The 24,363-nt window shown below is 44.0% G+C and overlaps 1 protein-coding gene across 1 annotated transcript in view; it reads right to left on the reverse strand.

The window, feature by feature from the left end:
- Positions 1–23,473, reverse strand: part of PTPRG (protein tyrosine phosphatase receptor type G) — a 405,417-nt gene extending 381,944 nt beyond the window's left edge. The window contains exon 1 of the mRNA XM_030502207.1: positions 22,883–23,473. Within this exon, the coding sequence (XP_030358067.1) occupies positions 22,883–22,967 (85 nt within the window). The 5' untranslated portion in view covers positions 22,968–23,473. The remainder of the gene's footprint in view (positions 1–22,882) is intronic.
- Positions 23,474–24,363: the final 890 nt, after the last annotated feature.

A 24,363-nucleotide genomic window follows, 5' to 3' on the forward strand; every position in this document is an offset into this window, starting at 1 on the left:
ATCAGGATAGCAAAGCCAATTAAAATAAACAGACTTATGATGCTCGCAGCCTCTCTGCATCAGGACCATTCATGGAATGCTCACCAAATAAAAAATAAGGAAAAAGACAAAAGCAGTCAGGCCTGCAGCCAAAATAGCTGAAGTTACATTGCAGGAAATACTCAAGTGATTCTGCTTACAATAGGCGGTTTCCTGCTGCGCACCAGCAATCCTCTTGCTGCCTGCTCTCCCCCAGGAAGGCCCCACAAGGGCTGCATCGCAGCTTGGCTTCAGAGCATTAAGCCAAGCTCTTTCAGAAAGCTCAGGCTTTAATCAGCAGCAAGAGGAAAAAAGAGGATGATATTAACTACAGGTAAATCAGGGCCGGTTTTCCCCACACGCTCCCCTTCTGTCTTCTACAGCTTGAGAGAAGATTCCTTACACAGGCACGTTTCAGCCTCTGCATCTGAACCACTGGCTGTATTGATTTTAAATGGAAAAAATTATAATAAGGAATATATTTATAAAACCAGAAGCAGTTTTTTCTATACTCCATAATTACTTCTATTCATACTTTTAAATTATATGGTGTTTAACAAAGGCTATACTCCGGTTAAAAAGGAAGGCAGTTTACAAGTGTGACGTCCACTGGTCCAAAAAAAGAGGGGAAAAAAATAGAAACAAGAGGAAAACAAAGCAAAAAAACCATCCACACCATTAAATTATCCTTTTCCTGTCACCACCAGTTTGTTCTGACCATGCAAACACTGGCATGTCATTCTCCCCTCGCTTTCACAGGAGGGAAGACAGAGGTCCACTGGAATCAGACCAACATGAAAGTCACCACAAAAGAGTGGCACAAAAAACTGCAACCAGGATATATAGAAAACTCTGCAGTCCCCTGGGAAGCACAAATTAGAGACTCAGACTACAGGCTGGGGAGGATTGTCCCATAGAGACACAAGTATCCAACACAGCACCTCAGTGTAATGCACATTAGTTTGATCATGGTTAGACTGGAAACTCTTCAGGTCAAAGTCTATGTTTTACTAGACACTGTGCAAGCTGTCTCATACATTTGTTGTGCTGCATAAAGTGTTCACTAGGTTGATACTACAAATCCATGCATTTTTAAGAATCCATGTCAAGGTACGTTTTGTTCTTCTTATTTCTTACATCTCACAAAGCAGCACTAACCCGACCATTCCCCCCCCCCCCCCCCTTAGGAAAATAAGTCACAGCATTCCTTCCTTCACCTAATGAAGTTGTGGGAACAGGCTCAAGCTCAGACTTTGCATACTTATTGTTTGCCATTAGCCATTAACTCCCACTCAGAGTGAACCTATGCTACTTTCATAGTCACCTGAATAAATATGTTTTGTCAAACCACAAAATTGCAGGGGGGGGGGGGGGGAATTAATTAATGACCATTACAAATCCATTTGGGCTACATCATTATCATTTCAGACTACAACCAAATCCCATTTTCCCTCTGCAAATTCAATTCCCATCAATAGCCCCATACATCAGCGGCTGCTCATGTTTGTGGCCTCATTTTTTACATTAAAAAACCAGGAAGATCACTGCCAGTGTATAACAGGCAAACTGCATTTTCGATTCCCAACACATGTGCTTCAGGGGAAAAAAAAAAAAAAAAAAGAAACACAAGGTAAGGGGAAGAAATTCAAATGAATGCACTGCTATCAGCTGTGTATTACCCTAGTGACATTACCATACTTCATATCTTTGGTTGCATACTGCAGAGGAAAAAAAACCCACCACTATGTTGTCATTCAATTCTTTTAGCATTTTACTGATTCATTCCTTGGGTTTCTATTTTATTTACCTAACGAAACCAAGCAGAAATGTGTCTTTATGTTTATATAGTTTTTATCTACTTTGGCAAAATTTTTCCCCATGACCAACAGAGGTACCACAAGCTCCATGTCAGATGAAGTGCTGCTTTCCAGGGGCAAGATAAGAGTCCAAAACAAAGAGAAAACAAGCAAACCAAAACCCACACGTACTGAAAAGCTCAGACAACTCTTTGGTATGCCAAACCTTCTCTTCCACCCATTCTATGGAACATCACAGAGCAATGAAATCTGCAGGGATCAAAACTCGAGACTTCTCAGAAGAAAACCGTAGTGCATCTCTATTACTACTATAGCTACAAGTACCCCACTCACTGTGTAACATGCATTGAATTTAACATCTGTGCTGCATGGATAATTCAGGCATGGTCGGTCCTGGTAAACACTCATCTCATTTGTGATGTGCTGCAATGCAACAGAGCAGCTCTTCAGGGAATTAGAGTAGGCAGGTAGTTCCTGCCAATCACTCCAAGGGTCCCTCTTTCCACCAACAGACAGCAGATTCAGATGCAATTCCAATTAGCGCTAATTGTTGTTCTCTCCAAGTCCCTCCGCAGCCAGAGATCACAGAGTCTTCATACATGGTTCTTAACAGAAGTGGCAACACTAATTTTATTCACTTCAAAATCCTTTCTGGATGCAAAGCTCTAAGCTTGGTAAATAACCTCTGCCATGTGAAAGCTTGGTAAAGTGCCCTCTATCGTAAGAATTCTTCACAAATATTTTTCTTTACTTCACATGTCATAGCTACCTGAATAGAAAGTCACTGGTTTGTAGATTTTTATGGGGCATTTCCTTAAACAAGGTTGTAACTTTTAAGGAAACCTTGACAAAGTTTTAACAAGAAAAAAAAAATGATCAAGTGCACACTGAGAAGTGATGTGAACTTAAAGTGAGGAGTCCCCACTCAAATCCCATCCACAGCTCCCTATAGGGGCCTATAATCTGGTGCTGTACACAGGGCTGAAGGACCTTCTCCAATAACCGCAGCAGCCAACGCTGTTCAGAACAGGCTGTGTCCAAAATACCCCTGTGGCATAGCAAAGTAGCAGGGCTGCTTCTGCACAGATCTAGAGTTTCCCTCCCTCCAGTATCACCATCTTCTTCCTGGCAGACTTTTGCTGGACTCTTTGGAGCTGCAGGAACCCTCCCAGACACACGCAGGCTTTTTGATGATAGGAGCTGCACCACCCGGTTTCTCATTCCCTCCTCTGTAGGCACACATCTGCTCAGCTATAGCAAGAGCTGCCCCCAGTTTCCTGCAGGACCATGTCCATTAACCACAGACAGAGCACAACAGCTCAACAGAATCTTGCAGAGTTAAATTCAGGTCAATACAGTATTGTCATATTCATCAATGGAGAACTTTAAAAAGAAACAGTTGTTTGGTACAAACACCACCTCATTTCCGTCCCGTGAAGTATCTCCACCATCTGTGAAACCCACAGCGAAAGACAAATATGGTTTCAAAAGGACATTTTGAGAATAGAGTTTTTACACCACAATTTCACACCAATCCTGCGAACAGCAAGTCTGTCTACCAAAGATGCTCAAAAGTCCATCCATACAGACCCTTTCAGGTAACTGATACAACTCAAGACTAAAACTGTGTTTGCTGCCAACATTCCATGCCTTAATCATTAGATGCTTAAATATACACATCGACAAAACAAATGTCGTGTCCACAGACCACAAGCTTATAAAGAAAAAAACAAAGAAGGAAAATGTTAACAATTAATTAAGCCAGTTCTCATTACCTCAATTTCCATCTGCAATTATAATCATTTCCCATTTCAAATATCTGCCACATTTTATTTCTAATTAAAAATTACATCCTTGCAATGAAGTGCAATAGGAATTAACAATTCAAATGCTATCTATGCAAATGTGTTAGTCCTTCGATTCCCCCCCCCACCCCCTTTATGCAAAGTCATGTGTAGGTTTATTTTTATTAAGCTTGTATAACTTCACTCAACGTCTCCTGCTCTGAACTCTATACATAATATTTCAATCCAAGGATGTAGAAATAAGTTGTAAATGGTGCAATTTCTTTTCAAGTCTCATACCATTGATTTAAGAATCAATACATATGTGAAGAGGTATCCTTCCTAAATAATTTTTGTACAAAATTGTGTGAAATTTTAAGATTTAAAGACACTTTACATTCCTGAGGGTTTTAACAGCCATTTCTTCAGGCCCTGCTGTGTAAAGCGAATGAAGAAATCCCTGCAACACAGTAAAACCCCAATCTGAAGTCAGTTTTGTCTATACCCAAAGTTCCAGTGGCTTGACTTCTCAACATGACTCTCTGCCCTCAACCCCCCCATAGGCATCTCTTACCCAATTTGGTTTTACCTCCCTCTGCAGTTTTGAGCTTTCATCCCAGATTTCTTCCTGCTTCACCAGCCAAGAGCAATCTCATCTCAGATTGTTTAGGTGAACAAACTCAACACACACACATCGTATTAGTGTCTCCAGATATAAATAATTTGCCCACGTTTTCTGTTGATTTCAGAACAGTTCAGCAGCAAAGCAGCACTAAACGAATAACTTTTTTCCAGATGTTTCAACACCTGTTTTATACTAAAAAACCTCAAGTTTAAACCCCATTTAATAAGCGTCACTGTAATAATATATTCATAATAACATACACATCCTACCAATGCTGATCACTGCCTTGCCCAAAGCTACTCTTCTACCCCATTCCAGCAGGAAACACACATTCAGTAAAGGATCCGCTGAAACAGAGCTGTAGACATACAATGCTGGGGGATATTCTCACTGAGATTCAGCCAGCCCCTGACAAGAGGATGCCTGTGAGTGCTGTGTCCTGGCTTCCCTGCCAAAAGAGGGCATCCTGCAGCTGGGAAAAATTAAGGCATCATACACTAAGATTGCTTCAGCTGTATGATAGCAAAAGGAGGTTATTCAGAATAGCAGTTGGTTATTCAGAACAGCAGTTAGCTGTGTGTACTTAGTTAGGAAGCAAGCAAAGGTGGCCAGCTCCTTCACAGATAAGATCCATACAGACATTATCATCACAGACTGGAAGGTGAATTTCTCAAGGTCCAGAGAGCAGTGCAATGGCTTTAAACTGAGTATATACTTACGAGGTAATTAGATGCATCGATATGAGGCACAAGAAAAATGAAATAGATTGGAGCAAGACCCGCAGTTTACCAAATTGCAAGGAATGTCTTGAAGTCAAATTACACAAACAATTACACAAATTACACTGTAACCTTCAAAGGAAGAGGTCTGCATTGTATTCCAAAAACCTCATTGTGTTGTATTAATAAATTCTGGCAAGATGAAGTTTGAAGTCATACATTTATTTCACTGGCTACTTTAAACCCCCCTTTATTCAATGATCTTTTTCTGTCATAATCCCCTGATCTAATTTAAGCAGAGTGCATTCTCCTGCTACGAGTGTAATTTTCATTTAAGTTGCTACAACGTGTGCACAAGGAATATGTCAATTCAACTCACAAGCCCCACAGTGCACACCCAGGAGAAGTCAAAGGAAGCTTTTACACTCAAAGTAACTTGCTCTTTTCTTTCCCAATCTGCAGAGACTGCTTCAGATTAAGGCAACCAGAAAGGACTAAGATGTCTGAAGGCCGTTCCCTGGAGTTGCCTTCTGCTTATCTCTCACTCTTTTAGATGCAAGCACGTATGAAGTCTCTCTCTCCCCCTCCAATTATGTCATTTGTCCTCTGCTAACTCTTACCCACATTAACAACAGAAAAAAATTTTTCTATCTAACACTGTAATTGCAGGAGCTTTAAATAGATAATTTAACCTTGGGAGGATGTTCATTTTCACCGAGCATATCGTTCCAATCTCTGAAACAGACAAACCCTTCCACCTGAGCACACTGCTCTTTAATTGTGACAGCACTGTCAGATAATTCATTTCAAATAGTTGATCGACCCAGGGGGAGTATGAATGTCCAAATATTTAACAGACAATGATGCCTTTTAAAATGAAAACTCGGGCTTGCGAAGATGGTTGTAGCATGACCAACAGCATACCAATACCATCACCCAGAGACAATTTATTTTATACACCAAAAAGAATTGCTTTTTCAGATACTATTCTGCAATCAGTGGATGCATCAGTTTTGATCTGTCTCAGCCACTGCACATCAGTTCACCAGCTCCTAGCCTCTCTTAGAAGAGGCCTCTCTCAGAAGAGAGGCTATCTGATCAAGAGAAATGGAGAGACTACTGCTATTTGTCCCTTTGAAAAACTCCACCAGCTCAGTATCAACACTGACTTCATGATTACGAAGCTCAAGAGCAAACCAGATTTATCCTGAAGCCAACCATAAAGAAGCTCAAAGGGTGAAGGCGTAGCTGTAATGTCCTGTAGGTCAGAGAAATTCAGATAACACTGAGGAAAGGCTTCTTTTTGCTGAAGTGTAGGGTGGTCTGATAGACAGGTGCATCCAAAAGGAATTCAAGCCATTAAAGGAAAAAACAACTTATCTGGGGAATATACACCATCTCTTCTTCATTGTCAAGGTACTCACACTCAGCACTGTCAAACATTAGGATGTCTCCTAGCCTGACAACCACTGCCCACACAGATACCACAGAATCCTCACAAGCATCTTTGATCCACTCAGATCAATCTATTGCTGTGCAACATACACTTCTTGTCTTCATTCCCAAGGAGAGAAATCAGCTAGGCTGATTGGTACCGGCATGTACAACTCACAGGCCAAGAAGGCTTTCTGGCAGCCTCGCTTCACTGATGGCATGGCAATACATCAAGATCTTGAGCTCCCCAGCAGAAAGGTGCTCCTCTCTCCCAGGATGCAAAAAGCTCCACAGTACCCTGGCTGCTCTCTTGGTCTTGATCTCCACAGGAATTAAAGCAGGAGGAAGTCATTTGCCATTTGATTAAATTCATTAAATTCAGCTGAGGCTCAAACTGCAGCACAGGAGCTTGCCCTCTTTGCCACAATAGTAAGAGAAGCCATCCTGGCTTCAGCAAGCTGGTTCAGTCAGCTTTGACTGCATATGCTTGGGCATGCAACTGCTCGTCCTTGTGCAGCAAGTCTTCAAGGTACTATCGATAACTTTGCCAGCACCCTACTGAGCCAGTCTAGGAGGAAGAAAACACAGCCACCTCCTTAGAGCTTCTCATCCAAACATATATCTTCAGCCACCCAAGCTCCCACGTTAACCAAACCAGAACCTTCAAGCCACACTCACACAGCTGAGAGAATGTAACAAGGAATCTCACAATGTGTCTCTGACCAAAACAATGCCTGTTACTGAACGCAAGGAAACCACTGGATGTCTTCCTTAGTGTCTCCTTTCACTGCAATATTTTAAGCATCACCACAAGATACAGGAACAATAAGAGCCAGGACAGACTGTGTACGTGGGTATATTCTGATAAACATGGTCCAAACTGTTCATTAAAATCAGGGGTGACTTTGGTTTAAGGAAAACAAAGGAGCTCAGTTTACCAGTCACAAGTACAGTGTGTTCACACTGGCCTTCATTGCCAGGAAGGCAGGGTACCAGATTCAGCTTTTCTGTAGCTGTCAGATCCAACTCCAGTAACAAAAACTAGAGCAATTCAACCTGGTTCAACATCCTTGAAGTGATGGAAATGCAGTCTGTCAGCTGAGGAGTGCTGGCTACATACAAGCCAACTTCAGAAGGTATTTTTAGCATGTTTGTCCAGCTTTGTCATTTCGAAAATAGCTACAGCCCAGTCCGCTGGTGCCCTTCCCTGGAATCCTGGAACACCGGGAGATAGACGTCTTGAGGAACAACACACCCCACAGCTCTTAGAGGCCTACACTTCTTCAAAGTAAGTTTCTAGTGTCCTGGTTTGAACCTATATAGTTTAAGATTCTACAATATACAGTCCCCCAGCAACAGTTTGGGTTTGGGGTTTTTTTCCCCTCAAAATTATCATTAGGTACCTTGAATTATTTTATGCCTTGGGCAAATCCCCTATGATCTGGTATATCACATCACACAACTTCCACGTAATTGTCACTTCCAGAATTCTCGTGTGTTGCACAGTGAGAATTCTGGGCTTCACAAACACTCCTTGGAATAGAAAACAGCTGAACTGGAGAAGAAGTGGCAAAGAAAAATATAGCTATAGTTTGTATTAAAATACATGCTAAAATTAAACTGGTTTTTAGAACACCAATACGTGTTTTACACAGAGGCTGCTGCCACTGTTCCTGTTGCTTTTTCAGTCTTTTTCTTGAAACACTGAAGAAAATATATAGTTGGTAAAATGGAGCATAGTCAGGAAGAGGAAGCAATCTGACTGTGAAAATGATTGTACAAATAGCTTGCTTCTTCCCTGGCTTTTCTCATTGAAAGGAAGGCATCAACAGGCATTAGTGTTTGAAAACACACAATCTCCACACGTTTCCCCTCCATGACACAAGCTGCCCAAACTGATGAAGCAACATGTAAACAATAAAACATCAATGCCACTGTAGCTTTTCAAGGAAGAAACTGCAATGAAGCATCATTGTCCTCTATCAACATATCCTGTACTAGACAGTTTTTCCTTGTCAACATTGCAGTAAATCACTCACTAGTCAGATTCCATCCGATGTTGCGCCATTCCACACTGAAGGTGGAAATCTCCACTGAACTGAACAGGGAGGTTTTGTCCAGAGCGAAGTCAATAGTCCTGTATAACTAATTACCTGTCACTGTATAACATAGCCTTTCTCCACACCACTTCATCTCCAGTGCAGAATTAACTGGTGCTATCAGTTTTTATGTACTTATGTACAACCCTGGCTTAAAGTTTACCAAAAAGCATTAGCTAAACATCATACTTCTGCCAAAGGAATCGCAAGGCCACCCGACTTCAGTATCACCTACCAAAGAAGTTTCCTACCCTATAAAGATGCCTCATCTGTTCTTTGGACAAAACTATTCTTCAAAAAACAATAAAATCTTTTTTCAGAGTTTTGTCTGTAACAGTGAATTCAGACACACATTATGAATCCCAGATGTTGAGTCAACTCTACTACTACAGCATCTGATGAATATTCGTTCTAAACCACCTACTAACTGCTTTACTAATGGAAGACAGCTATTCAGGTATATAATTCCTAAGCTTAATTAATATTAATGACAGGTTTTAAAAGCAGTAGCATTCATACATAAATATATATATAGCAACACACAGCAACTTGAATGCAAAATAGCACCTCAGAGGAGACAGAGCAAGAGACTGATCAGAGAGCAGCAGAGCATTCTCCTTACCAGTAAGGGTGAGATACAAGATACCTGAGCAATCAGGTCCTGATGTCTGACATACTTGCTCATCAACAAGGGGATGAATGACAGCAGGCCTCAGCTTACACTTTCAGGCACTAAGGATTCCTGCTTGAAGCCCACATAAGAAGGCCTGGGTAACAAACCCTGCATTAGCATAAGGGCCCAGTCACACTGGAGAGCGATGGGACAAAGAGGAGCCCCCAGTCCAAATAGCGGTGTTCATGCAGGTGAGAGGCAAACACCTTCAGCAGAGACACTACAATGCTCAGGAAGGCAGCACTGCACCTCTTGCTGGACTTTGGTCTTGTAGCATGGAGAATGGCTCAGCAACCCACACGGCCAAAACTACCAGAAAAACCACAAAGGCCAGTGACCATCGGAGCTATTCAACAGTGGAAGCCAGTCAAGATGAAAGAGCAAAGGAATGGCAAAGTATCTTTCTAAAGGTACTGATAGTCACGAACAAGACAGTTCCTCAGTCGAAGCTCTTTCTGCGAGGCTGCAAACATTAAAGGCACTAACACTGCAGTATCTTTACAGTCCAGCTCAATGCTATCTGAAACACTTTTTTATACATGTATATATAGCCACAGCATTAGCTACTTCACAACCATCTTGGCACCACTGAAGTGTCATCCTGGAAAGCAGAACAGCAGAGTTACATAATAAAAAGCAAACATGTAAGCAGACCTCATATAGCCCATGTGCAAGGACAGCAAAGCCTTAAGCAGCAAAACAAATCAAGCTTTCTCCACTTGCAAGCATGAGAGCTAGCAGAAGGGTCCAAATTTTGTTGATGCTGTCTGGATCAATGACAGCAGAAGCCACTGAAAGGCACCAAGGGAAGCACTGAACAATCCATCAGCTTTCCAGGGCAGACAGGACAGTGCTTTGATCCTTTATTTTGCTCAGTATTGTATGGCCCAGACAGTCAGTGGTTACAGAAATGGTGTTCACCAAAACCATGTATTTTATTTCCAGCTCATCCAGAAAGAATACTCTTTGTGAGGCCCATGTGCTTCAACATTAGTTCCAAAGAACGCAACCAAACGTGGCAAACTCCAGGATGGCCTCTATTTCACAACATAAGCAAAAAGGCAAATCAAACTGTAAGCCCTGTTTCTCACACTCACTGTATGCAGTTTAGAAACATCTGGTTTTGCAAAGAAAGAGAGCTCTGCTTTATTACAGTGGGTGCTCATCATCTCAGTTCAACAGCAAGCACAACTGTCAGGTAAATTAAAAACTGAAGATCAGAACAGAATTATTTAGCAAGTGAACTTGTTACTAATAGGGTGCAAATGAGACAAGCTAGAGTTGTTAGCCGCTGACAGCACTTATCTCACGAGCCTCATCTGGCTCTGCAGGCACAGTCTGCACCCAAAATGCCTGATGATGCCTCCCAAATACAGAAGCAAACAGGGGAATGCAATGTCAGACTACAGAAATAAGGAGTCATTGATCAAGACAGCAATCAAAACTGTAAAGCGTGAAGGTGCACTCAAGACTACTGCGAAACTATAAGACTCCTCAGATCCAAAGAAAAAAGTTCATTTTCTAAGTTGGTTTTCACCTTGAAAGCTAATTGTTGAAAGAGAAAAGGTCACACTGCTTAATAACATGAAATAGAGAAAGCAGCACATGCAGATAGTGTTTGACATGAGGTATTAATTACCTTTTTGACAGAGAACCTATTTGTGCTGTAATACATCACATGTATTGAACTATGGCTTGGGATTCACTTACAATAGCTGTCACTAATGCGTAGGCAAGTCACTTTTACCTTACATTCCTGGATCACTGTGTGCCAGGTCTGCTTATGTGCTTTTAAACACAGCTGGCTTCTTGGCACATAAACATGAATTCCTGTGTGGTTTTAAGTGATTAGTTAAAAAGAAACGGTGTGCCGTTTTTATATCAAACTCAAGAAATTTACACACAACTCTTCAGTTGCCTTCAAGGATGAAGGAAATGTGCTTTTCATCCTTGTCATCCAGTGTCATCTAGTGTCATCTAGTTACTAATTATGTTTTGTTCCTACAAAGCAGTGCTTTAGCAGTTTTCTTTACGGAACAGACTCTTGTTTTCATTATCAGAGTAGCCAGATCTGCCTCTTTTTGCCCTTGTTTTGCCCTCTTGATTCATTAACGTATCTGAACCAAACCAAGTGGAAGCAAAAGTGAGAGAAAACTGAACCCAAGAGACTGAAGTAACAGGTAGCTCATAATACTCAGGAACTAAACAGGAAATGAGATTTAGACCATCTAAAAGGTTCTTGTATTTGGAATTAAGATATCCAGGAATTCTTAAATGTTTCTCATGTTCTGAGAAGCACTAGGCAAAAATCACAGAAACCCAAAGAATCATCTGAAAAACATGAGTATGCATTTTTCCAGGGACTTAAGTCTCACCTTGGACAACTTAAAAGAAGACGCAGAAGAATATAATTGCTCATAGAGACAGTGGCCCAACATTGGCAGATGCTGAACTTCACCCAGAAGAAGCAAACACCTCAGAGAAAGCATCCATGCCAGAGCCAGATTCTCCACCACAGCAGCTGGTCTGCCCTTTCTGAAATGCTGTTTCTTAAGACACAACTATTTCTTCCAACTAGATACCCACACCAGGGACTGGAAGCCTTGACATTGAAAACTGAACCTTTGGAAACTTCATAGAGGGCAACCATTCCATAGTAACGTATCCATCTCTGTCCCTTTGGGCAGCCCGTACTACAGACTAAGGAGGGTGATTTCCTGCCCGTGGTCAACTTGCCAGAGCATCAACACATCCTATTTTGGACACTTCATCAGAGCGTTACCTTCAGATATTTACCCTAATATTACATTATGGTTCACCACTGCCTTATCTAGGAAGTACCAACATTACTCCAGCCTGAATTCCATGTTGAATTTGACCCAGGTTAATTGTTATTGCTGGCAATCTGCTGGCTGTGCAGTAAAAGCCAGCTGACAACATGACAACAGCTTCTTACATGAATCGGTGTGATGCAGAAAGATCCAAGCCAAGGACTGAAGGCACAGAGACCCAGAGTCTGTGTTTTCCACTGGAAGTCATCCCTGCAGAATATTGCCCAAATGCACCAGGGGGGGAAGCCTGTGGTCCCCTGCCAGTGCAGGATTCCTGTGTCAACAGCATTCACCACAGCCCCAAGCATATGCTTCCCCTCAAGATGTTTTTAAACTACTTCTAATTGCCAAGAATTCTTTATTGCATCTATTTCTCAGCACTAATTTGAAATACATGTTTATTTTTAAATTATTTTTGACATTCTCTTAGGTACATTGGAAAATAAACCCCTTCCTCCATATGCAAAAATTAGGAATTAATGAGGTCTGGCAATTATCTTGATGGAAAGAACAAAGTGACTTAGTTGAACACACAGAGGTTTACTAAAAAAAGTCTGCTCTAGTAGTTAAAAAACAAATGAAATTGCTTCTTATTGATTTTAATTTAGGTTGAAACACTAGCTGTCTCTGCAACAAAGCCAGAAATGGAAACAACTGTAAATGAGTACAAGATGTGATAAGATAGACAGATTCTGAAGCAATCTAGCATAGAGATGACCTCAGTTTAAACAGTAGTTAAAATATGATATCATACGTATGGATCAATAAGTACGTTAGCATTTGTCTCAGCTCCAAAAGCTGGAAAGTTACGTCTTTTTTTGTTACTTTAAAGTGTTGTCCAATTAAGCTCTACTGGTTTTTTTTTTTCCCTTACAGATCCTCTAGAATCTAATTTACAAATAAAATCAAGAGAAGCAATTAAATGTTAAGTACTATCAGCATGTTTCCCCAAGTGATGCACATGTGCAACAGAAGCAGTCCAATCTTGATACAGAAGGCCAGGTTACAAATTGAAATACATTTGTATTAGCATTACTTGCAGCCTTCACGCTCTAGCGAGTAGTACCATTGGGCATCAGGCTCCCCTTCCACGCACAGCAGAGGCTCGTTGACCACACAGGCTGCAGTTCCACTTTACTCCTCCAGCCCCCAGAGACAACCAGGGGCTTCATGTGCACAGTAAGGTATGTGAAGCATAGAACAATGCTGGAAGGGACTTTTGGTGATGGCCATCTAGTCCATCACTTTAAAGACTAGTTGAAACCTTCCTGGCAGGCTGCCTGGTTACTGCCCTCTGCTCTCCAGGCAGCATGTGCTGCCAGGGCCTGCCTGGCTCATGCTGCACTATATCCTCCTGAAGCACATGAGAAGTATCAGTATTGATCAAGCACGATTAAGATTATCATCCTTTCAGCATGCCAGAGGTTGATCCAATATTAGCTGATAGGTATGGATATGGTGTTCTCAATGTTTTTTTGTGAAGGCTATCATATTTGGAAGATTGAACTCCCTCTCTACTTTAGTCATACAGATCTCTCCACCTTCTCACCTACCTTCACAGACACCAGCGTCTTCCCAGACAGGGTATTATTAGCTGGTGGAGAAGGAATTGGTTTTCTTCATTTGATGCATGGTACAAGTTCGCCTAAAGCAATCAAGGTGGAAAGCTAAAAGCATCCAAGGGAGGCCACCCTAATGGAAACAGGGCCATGGCAACAGAGAAGATCTAAATTCTTGCAGCTGGCTCAATATCCAGACCCCTGCCTCCAGCAGCAGCAGCAGAAAAAGGACACTACAAGAAACACTTTCTACCAAAACCAGCAGCATGAGCAGATGGGGTTAATGGGGTGAGGGAATGGATGGGGACAAAGCCCACATTCCTACGAAATCTATTGCCTCCTTGGGGTTACATTCAAGCTGTAACCCCCACTCCTGAGTTTCTGATGAAGCTCAAGTGTTAGCCACATAAGTGTTATCACACAAAGGTGATAACTGTGACCAGAAAGTCACAGTCATGTTCTGCAGCTGTAAACTGAAAGCTTCACACAACGCTTAACAGAATTCAAACCCAAAAAGACCCATTTTAGATAACTCCACAGCAGGCACCTGGACTATTATGGGATGCACTGACTGCTGCTCCCTTAAAAACTGTTGTGCTGCAAAAGGAAACAAAGCCAGAACAAATGATGACACTAAGATTGCAGAGGACTTAAGCCAAAGAGGCCTGCCTTTCCTACTACTGTTAAAATTACCATTACAGCAGTATTCAATACACATTAAAACACAAAAAAAACCCCAAAAAAAGAAAAAAAAAAAAAGAGATATACTCAAAGAGTTTACTTTAATAAAGTTAAAACCTTTAAGAATTCCTGATCCAGGCCACATCCACTGAACAGCACACTATGTTGTTCAGCACTGACTTCAATAACCACCTAGAAGTCATACTAGGCGAACAATAAACATGCTCTTTCTTGCTGCAGCAAAAAAAGAGGCCACTGAAAATCCTTGGACAAACAGAAAGGGCAACAGCACCATGCACATATGATGTGAGGAAGATCAGTGTTGAGCTCTGGTGTGCACCTTTCTAAAAATAAGTTGGGTGGCGGAAAAAACAGAGAAGAGGAAAAGAAAAAGATTCCTACAAAAATGATGGCAAAGGGTTTGTGGAGTTTGGTCACTGAGTTAATCAGAACATTGTGACATGGTTTTACTGTAATGTGTAAGTACTTCCCCGTAACAAAATATCAGAGGGCTCTTTAAACTACTAGAGAAAAGCAAAACGTACAAGACAGTTGCTAAAGTGGATGTGTATTTGCAGTTTGAGATTCACAGCTACAGTGAGCAATTCAAACAATCACTTTTTGGGTTGTTTATTTTGGTAACTATTCAAGGAAAAGCAGGTGGTTATCACTTCAATGGGCATCAAACAAGGCACTGATTTAAAAAAACCACAAACAACAGACAGCTGTTGACAGAAAACCTTAAAGCTTTGGTCAAAAACTAGGTACAATGTAACAGAGCAATTCCCAGGACTGCTACACATAACAAAACATCCTCCAAAGAGAATTTTAATGGAAGGACTGGACACCTCTGCTTCACAGCAAGCACAAAGAGGTGGGTTTGCATTTCGCCACATAGTAAAAGCCTCCAAGAAGCATAAAGACACTATAAAAGCTGCGCACCTTTGACACAAAGCCAGCCTATGGAAATACTGAAGAGAATATGCACAGTTGTATTTGAGAGCAATGTCCTGATGAGGGTTATGGTGCAAATCCTCACCTGATGAAAGATGCCATAGACACAGGCGCATCAATCGTGCTACGACAATCTGCAGCAGCAGAGGACCTGCCATTAAGATAAAACATTACAAACTTGCACATTTTGCACCTCAGGTTTACAAAGATGACAATGAATTAATTCACAGTAAACAAAAGAGAAGCACTTTACAATGCATAAACAATGTAGTAAGAAACAACTTTAAGAAAATCACAGTTTCTGAACCTGCTGTCACTGAGCCCATCCTTTTAACACTTACTTAAATAGCTAAAGCTGCACAAAGGTGTTGCTTTGGAACACAAACAGTTATACAGAAACTGTATAAATCTGATGCAAAACCCTTGGGCAAAGAAGGAAAAATAAACAACTAATTTTAGAACCTGAACGCTCCATTAGCAATTCTCACCAATTAAAATATGATGCAACTGCTGTCAACAGGCAAAGTTTAGTTGTATTTTTAAGCATTGGATTTAAATTCAAAATACAGGAGCTACTGCACTATAAGAATATGAATAAACTAGTTACAAGTAGCATGGAGGCTAGCAAGAACAAACATTCAACCGGCTCTCTCTGCCCACCTGCTGAATGGATGCAATGGGTAAGAGACAGTCTGCACAAACCCTTACTTCCACTTGGACTGCAGTAAATCTATACCATAATCTCCCAAAGTCTGAAAGCACTTTAGGAATCTAAATACCAATGAAAGTCTATCAGAAATGTAATCCCTAAACTCGCTTGTGATAGCAATGTAGATCTGCACTTAATTATTTGAAAGCTAGTAGTATCTTTATTGGCTCAGCTTGGCGTTTCCACAGGGAAAATAGGACAGATACGACAGTCTCATGCTGAGGCACATGATAAATAATGATTAAACTGAAGTTTAGATTAATATACATCCATAAGGAGAGCATTTCTAAGCACACCAAACTGACACAAAGGCAGGACTGGTCCTCAGCAGTGCAGGGTTTACTTCATGGACATCCTTGCCCTAAAGGACTGGAATGAGGCCCAAAAAACCTAACTTGCTAACTGTTAAGGATGAGCAAGGGTCAGGACAGAACTGTTTCTATTTACCTCTGCATTAGAAAAATGGCTTGTCCAGTGCACTGGCACAAGGGATTCCACCTTCACATCCCCATACTCAGTGTTCGCCAGTTATCATGGTGAAGTTCTCTTCCACTCCAGGACAACTAACGCTGTTGTTTAAACCAGTCTGACAAACTGACCAAAGAACTCCAGGTCTCAGACTTCAGACTAATAAAAATACAATAATCCAAATTGCAGATGCTTCTATAGGAGTAAGGAAAGAGCAAGGCATCACTTTGATTAAAGCAAGTATTACAGCATTATATATGCCTCTTACAAGCCTCCCGCATGGACAGAAGATGGAAAGAGGGAAGTGCAGAAAAACTGAACAACTGCCCACTTTGCCTGCGAGGAGTCATCAGATAGTTTTCCTTTACTGTTAGCAGAATAAAGCTAATCCCAACAGAACTTTAACAACACTCTGTCAGGGAGACAGGCACACTCTATTTAAAAATAAGAGAATAAATTGGCTGCCACAAGACCAAATAATACCCCACATTTTGCTCCTAAATACCAACACAGCTCTTCAGAGCTCAAGATCTCACTCATTACATACCTGCAAGCAGAGAAAAGGACTTTTGCAAAGCAGCTTTCCTAAGCTAAGCACCCAAGTCCCAAAACACCGACATTTTCTTTACTTAGGCCTCCATGCTCTGAATGCAAACTCCCTCAAAGGACACTGGCACAGGATAAGCACATTCAAGCATCACTGCAGCATTTACGCACAGAAAGCCTGCAACACCCATGTCAATTGAGGTTTTATGTGTCAGTGCTGCTGGCAGGTGCACGATGCGGTCAAGTTTTAAGTTCTAGAAAATGGTTCATCATTATTCAAATGACTTGGTAATAAAGAACGCTGGTACTTCAACTCCCAAGCAAACATAGAGGTGCATAATAAAACCACATGAAGAAAGAAAGAAAGGCTATGTATGAACTGATTTTACTTTAACCATAGTTCACTTGAGGAGTAATTCAAATTGCTGTGAGGTGAGCCCGTCCGGTGTAATAAAAACATATCTTAGAGTGATTGCACAAACTTCTACGTTTCCTTACTGCCCTGTGTCCTCCCTACTCCTCCAGTCAGCTGGTGAGTTGATTCACCACCACTGTTTCTTTCAGTTTCCCGTTAGCAATCAGAGAAAAGGAAAAATTAAACAAGAACAGCAACACCCATGGAGCATCGCAGGATCTTCACTGCTGTGCTTGCAATCTGCACCCTCATTCATCTGTTCACTTGCTGGGTGGGAAGAGCCTTTGCTTAGGCTATAAATATGTGAGAGCTCAAGGCATAAACCACTGCGTCCTGGCAGCTGTGCCTTAACAAGATGACTCTATGTCAAAAAGCAAGCATTTCAAGACATGACCGAAGTAGCCCTGATTCACCTAAGAATACACCTGTCCTTACTGAGGTGGGCAAGATCACTTTGGAGACCTGTATCATGTGTAAGCAGCATTAAAAGAAGCAAGCCAGTTTGACTTGTCCCAGGGTAAGTAATGTGGATGGGTATCTGTAGCCTACAGCATGGATAACATGATCGTCAGCACTACCAGAATATACTGAGTAATGGAAAAATTAAGAGCAAGCAAGGATCATTCTGTGATTTTTCAGGTTTTCTCTAAAGGTTTATTGACACACGAATACATAAACTAGTGGTTTCATCTACACTTAGTCTCTAGTTGGGCATCTCCAGTTGGCCAAGCCCCAGCTTCCTCTGCTTAGTTTGAAAGAATGCATTAATTTACAGCTTCCTTCTCTGCTTTGCTTCCAACCCCTGCATGTCTCCATGAAGCTCATACAGGCTAATTCTTCCTGAGAGTAACTCCAGCAATCGATGAAGTCACATTCCAGTCAACCTGGTGCAAGAAGATGCAGGTTCACAGTTTTCACTTGGAAGACATATTGACAGTTTACCCCATGAAGAAGGGAAAGATTTGTAAAGATATTTAGGCACCTAAAGCAGCAGGCAGTCCCCAAAAGGGATCTACAAAAGCACAAATTAACACATTTGGTGCATATCTGCATCCTCTGATGACACCATATCTTTTAAGAACATTTGTCTGATGAGATTCCACTTCCCAAAATACTTAAAAATTGTTGTTTAGAATTAAACTTTAAGTAGGGTGGCATGTAAACATGAATAATTACTATTTTGTCAACACACAGAAGCAACTGGGATCTTTAAAAATGGAAGCACGGCGACTTGGGCAAACAGAAATTAGCCTCATTTCTTCATAATTTCTCAGATTAAAGTTATATATTAGCTAAAGTGAAGTAGTATTACTGTACCCTGAGGCTTCAGAGCACATCATGCCACGTGATCATTCAGCTGCTAAAAAGCAGCAACCCAATGATTAGTGGTTTTTAATAAGGACAGTTGAGATTAATAGTTTGAAGTCCATTTCGTCAATTCAACCATGAAAACCTGAACATTGAAATGAGAGTCAATGTTAATATAACTTTATTTCAGAAAACCCTAAGTATGTTAGCCCTTGAGCACTGATCATAAGGTGGATAGAGTCCTCACTGCTATCTGTCTTTTCTGTAATTGGAAACAAACCCCAACCACTAAACTTGCACATCTTGATAACAGTCCAGCTTTAACGGAATGCATGTACATAACTTCAGACACTTGCCCCTGCAAAGACCCAGAAACCAGGAGTGAAACCATCACCCTACCAAAATCAGTAGGTGTTTTCTGGTGATTTTTGTGCTGGCCAGCAGGACCTATTTGCCCAGCAGACATTCCCAGTATAGCTGCAGAGGGACGGGTGAATGGCATGACATCCCTGCACTACACTCACACAAGTTCCTCTGACCAAGACACCCATTTTCTTAACAGGATCAAAGCCCCTTTCATCCCCATTTCCTAGACAAAAAGGAGATAGGGGGTGAAGGAGCAGTAGTAGAAATCCTAACTCATACACATAGGCAAACATTCTCCTCACTCCTTCAAGCAGAGCAATGTCCCCAGCCTGGATACAGGCTTTGTAGACACTGAGGTAATTCCAGTTATCCTCAAATTGTGTTCCTTTTTCTTTTGAATACAGCAAAACCCCTTCCATCATGATGCCTCTTCCCCCCTCTCCAACTTCAATAGCCTCTTAACCCTGGCTACTAGCGGAGGCAGCTCCTGCAAGTACTCAAATACTTTTGAAACCTGTGTCCGGGCTCTATTAACCACAAATCAGCTCCTGTAAACCTGCTAAGGGGTAGCAAGCTCTCCCTAGAGTTTTTCCCCCAGAAGCATGTAGCAAGCTCAGCTCTTATAGCCTGGGATAGGCTCAGTTGACATTCTTTATCTACAAGGACTCCATTAGCAACTTCCCGTAACGTAAAGCATATTTTAAAAAGGCACTGAAAATAAGGGATAATTAAAATGTAAGAAGTGTCATCTTCATAAAAGCCACAGGACTAAATAAAGTCTTGGAGGGCCCTCTCCTGTACATTCCGTGTTTCTCTACGTGCACAATGCACCTTCCTCTGCAAAACCTTTCATAGAGAAAGCCAGTCTCCTCCGTGCCTTTAAAAATACCTGAAGTAGCATTTGATTAGTGGTAGGGAAAAGCTCCTAGTATATTTTTTCCTCCAAGCAGGAGGCAGTTACATGCAAAATTAACTCTCAACTCAGAACTATGAAGACTCAAAACCCAAAACCCATTTAACAGGCAGTTACCAGGTCAGCAACAATTTGATCCATTACCCAAGAGCTAATCCAGACTCAGGAAAATGACTTTCATTCATGCATCTAGCCCAAGAGAATGCTAACAACTGTCACTCCTTAGGTGACAGGATCATCACAGCAACAGCTAATGACTGCACACATGTGTACTTTTTCCTTCACAAAAAAAATATTTATCCTCTCTTGGTAAAACACTAAGAAACTAGATACTAAGTATATCACAGCAATGTTAATATTTATGTCTCACTGATTTCTGGTACTGTGAATTTAGATTAATGAGCAAACAGACCCCATGGAAACAACCTCTCTTACCTTGTCTTAGTTTGATTTATTAAGCAATGCAATTACCAGTGACAAGCCCACAGAGAAATGCACTAAACACTTCAGAAAGAGCAAAACCTTACCCACATATTGTTTGCGCAAGAATGACTCCCTCCTCTTAATGTAACCAAAGGAACAACAGCAAAAATACCTACTTAAACAGTGAAAACCTATTACAGTCCTCAGAACAAAAGAACACTGCAAAGACTTATTTTCTACATGGTTCATTTATTGTCGCTGAACAAAGAAAATGAATAGCCTTTATGTTTCTTCAGAAAGTAAACTGATTTGCAGGGGAGAGAATAAATGGTGACCTCTCTTCTCTTTGAAGAGAGCTAGATATGAAGCAGAGGGAAGAAAGATGCCTGTGAATTAACATGTAAAATAAATGCCTTAATTCACTAATTCTCTCTAGAAAATGCCATGAAAAGGCACCGAAACATTTGTGGTAGATACTAAACAGTTAATATCTGGCCGGGATTCCCCGCCAAGACAAATTCCGATGATTTGCCATTGGATGCTGTCAGCACCAATGTCCTGTTATAGTCCACTGAGATGCTTCCTGCAGCTTCCCTGCCTCGGGCATCTCGGATGTACTGGATCAGAGTCTGGTTTATCACGCTGCCTCACTCACACCCCCTTGCACGCACACATGCACGCACACCAGACATTACTGCTCTTCAGAAGGCAGCATACAGCAGTGAGCAAGCACTGAGGGCTAGCACGGTAGCTCTGTACAGAAACTAAACCCATAAAAACCCTCCTGGAAAATAGTTTGCTTTGCAAGCAAACCTTTAGCCGTGAACAGCCCCGAAGCATTCCTAAGTGTTACACAGCTGTCTCGGTGCTTCCAGCGTTAAAGAGTTTACCAACACACAGCAAACATCCACAGACCTACTACTCTCTGCTCACATTCATCTTCGTATTCAAACTGTAACGCAAATATCGTCTGGTTCAAACCTCGCTGATCTATATCAGCAAGTCGTACAATACTGTCATATTAATCCGACATCACGGCTTGTTTTCCTGAAGCATTCCTGGAGCCTGCCTTCTAGATGTAATTACTGTACAATATATATCAGAACCAGAGAGAAAGGCTTCACTCTGAGGGCTGAAATTGAGAAGAAATCAATACAAAGAAGATAAATGTTTCTTCAAGAGCTGCAGAGATATTAACCCTCTCTCCAACTTATTTTCTTTTTGCTTCAAATAATTTTAACATGTGAGAAGCTGCTGGAAGGACTGGGAGAGGATGGGTCTAACTGCTTATCTCTGCCTTAGGAAAAAAAGTGTATTTTAGGAAAGCAGATAAAGAAAAAGGAGAAGTGGAAGTTTCAATGAAGCTTCTTAAATGTAATTCTTTCTTTCCACACTCGCAAAACCGTACAGACACAGCCGACGGCCGGGTCCGCATCAGGCGCCCACCGAGGGTCAAGAGGAACGGCGGAAGGGGGGCTTCTGCCCGCGGCCCCCCACATCATCCCGCCGAAGCCCAGCAAACAGGGGAATAACCAAACGGCTCCGGGGGGTGCGAAGCCCTGATCAGGAAAACCCTTGATGCGGGAGGGGACGGGACACACGACAGTAAAATCCAGCGCGCGCTCTCGGGGTGAGGGGGGGGGGCCGCCGCGCGCCGGCGGAGGGTTACGCGCGGCCCCGCGGGGGAGCCCAGCGGCACCATAGCGCCCCTAGCGGCCGGCCGCGGGCACTGCGGAGGCGGCGAGAGCCGGAGCCCCGCGAGTTCCCCCCGGGCCGGGGGCGCTGCCGGGGCCGGACGTGGGGTCCCGGCGCCCACCCGGCCCCGGCAGACCCGGCCCCTGCGTTCCGGTGCGGGGTGCGAGCGACAGGCACAAGCCATGAGGTGCGGGTTAAGTGTGTGTGTAAAGCACGGTGGGCGCCGGCTGCTCCTCGCCCGCATAACCCCTCTCCCGCAGGCGTGCGGTGGTGGCTTGCACAGCGCAGCCCCGGTGCGGAGCGGGCGCGCCCCTCACCACCACCACCAGCCGCCCCGCCAAGGTGAGGCGCCGGCACGGCGAGACACCCACCGCGGACACGGATGCGGTGGGGAGGACAGAGACCCGCGCACGGCCAAGTTTTTGGCGGGGGACGCGGGGTTGCAACAAGGGCTCGGAGCCGCGCTCCCTGCGGGGCGGCGGGCGGCAGTCCCGCAGCACAAAGGGGGCTCCGCAAGCAGCCCCATGGAACACGGGTAGCGCACAGGACCCCCCCTTCCCCGCCCGCTCCACGCCATCGGGGGCTGCAGTGCACCGGGGAGCGCGGATACCGCGCCGGGAGCCCGGGCACCGCTCACGGCCCCACTCGCGGGCAGCGCTGCCCGCAGCCGGGAGGGTGCTGCGGGGCTGGGGGAAACCCGGCGTCGGAGCAGCCACCCTCCCACCGCGGTCCCTGGCGCATCCTCCTCACTCGCGGGGTGCCCCGCCGGTACCCCAGACGGGGGTCGCGGACACGTGTGTCGGAGGCAGCGGGACCCCCCGCTCCGAAGCGCCGCGCTCACTCACCGGGGAAGCACACCACATCATGGAGCACGGAGCTGGTGATTTTCAAGAAAAAGATCCACCAACACGGTTGCAGTAGCCTCCGCATGTCCAAAGCCGCACATCGAAAGGGGAGAGGGGCTGAAATAATTAACGCACAGGGTGGGAAAAAAAAAATGAAAAAGAAAAAAAATTAAAAGAAAAAACCCCAAACTTGTTGAAAATAAGTTTCTCCCGCAGCCCTCTCTCTTCCTGCGGGAGGAAGCGGGGGGCTCCCGCTCGCCTCTTCAACGGGGGGGGCAAAAATAAACCCCTCACCCCGGGTATGGGGCAGGGCAGAGTCGCGGGGTCCCCCCGCTCGGCGGGGTGCGGGGCTCAGGCGGGCAGCGGGGAGCGCGGCATGCCGCGGACGGGGCGCTCAGAGCCGCCTCCGCGCACGGGCGGGCGGGCGGCGGTCAGCCGGGGCCCCGGCGCGCTCCATCCTGCCGTACAGGAAGTGCCGGGCGAGCCCGGATCCTGGCGGAGACTTTAAAGCGGGGCGAGGGAGAGAGAGGGAAAGGGAGAGCGGGAGAGGAGGGAGCGCGGCGCGGCGGCGAGGCGAGGCGGAGGCGCGCCCCCGCCGCCCTTAAAGCGGCCGCGCCCGCTCGTGTGCGCGCACCCGCACCGCTGCCCCTGCGGCCGCCGCTGTGCCTGCGGAGTGTGCGTGTGTGTTGGGATGGGGATTGGGACAAAGTGCGTGACTGCGCCGCGGAGCTCTGCGCGGGTTTTGCGCGTGTGTGGCTGAGGTTACTTGTGTCGTTGCGCGCCCTCCGTGCGCGCTGCGGGGGGCTGAAGCTCCGTGTTGGGTGTCCGTGTCCCCCCCACTTCATGTGTACATCACGCGATGTCCGCCCCCCAAATCCTGTCATTCTCCCCCATCCCCTTCAGTGCTGCGCGTTGCCAGAGGTTCCCACACACAACCACACAGCTCAGTGCTGCGCTGGGTGCTGCCAGCAATACTCACCCAAACCACACAGCATCATTCTAGAGACTGCCAGAGGTCCCCCCCCCCAAATCATACAGCTTTGTTTCCCCACAGTACTGCACTGGGTACTACCAGAGACCCCCTTTTGTCATCCTTTTCCCCCCAAATCATATCGGGTTTTTTCTCCCCCAGTTAATACTCATCATTCTGGGTATTGCCAAAAGCCCCCCCTCAAATTGCTGTTTTTCCCCCCAATACCGTGCTTTACACCACATATTTCCAGAGAGCCCCCTCTCAACATGAGGGAGCTGTCTGGTTTTTGCAGAGTCAGGTGAAGGCTGTCCCAAGGCACTCTGCATCCAAAGCCTGATCCACAGCTCCCTCCCTCCTCCCTCCTGGCAACAGTTTTCCGAGTGATTGATAACTTTGCACAGGAAACAGAAACAGAAAATGGTGTGAATTCAGGATGAAGGGACGGCTGCTTGTACTTGGCATTTCCTGGTGGTGCTGTGGTCTGCTGAAGCTTAAATTTCATTCAGAA

The sequence above is a fragment of the Strigops habroptila genome, chromosome 11, assembly GCF_004027225.2.
Source record: "Strigops habroptila isolate Jane chromosome 11, bStrHab1.2.pri, whole genome shotgun sequence".
NCBI classification, from domain to species: domain Eukaryota; kingdom Metazoa; phylum Chordata; class Aves; order Psittaciformes; family Psittacidae; genus Strigops; species Strigops habroptila.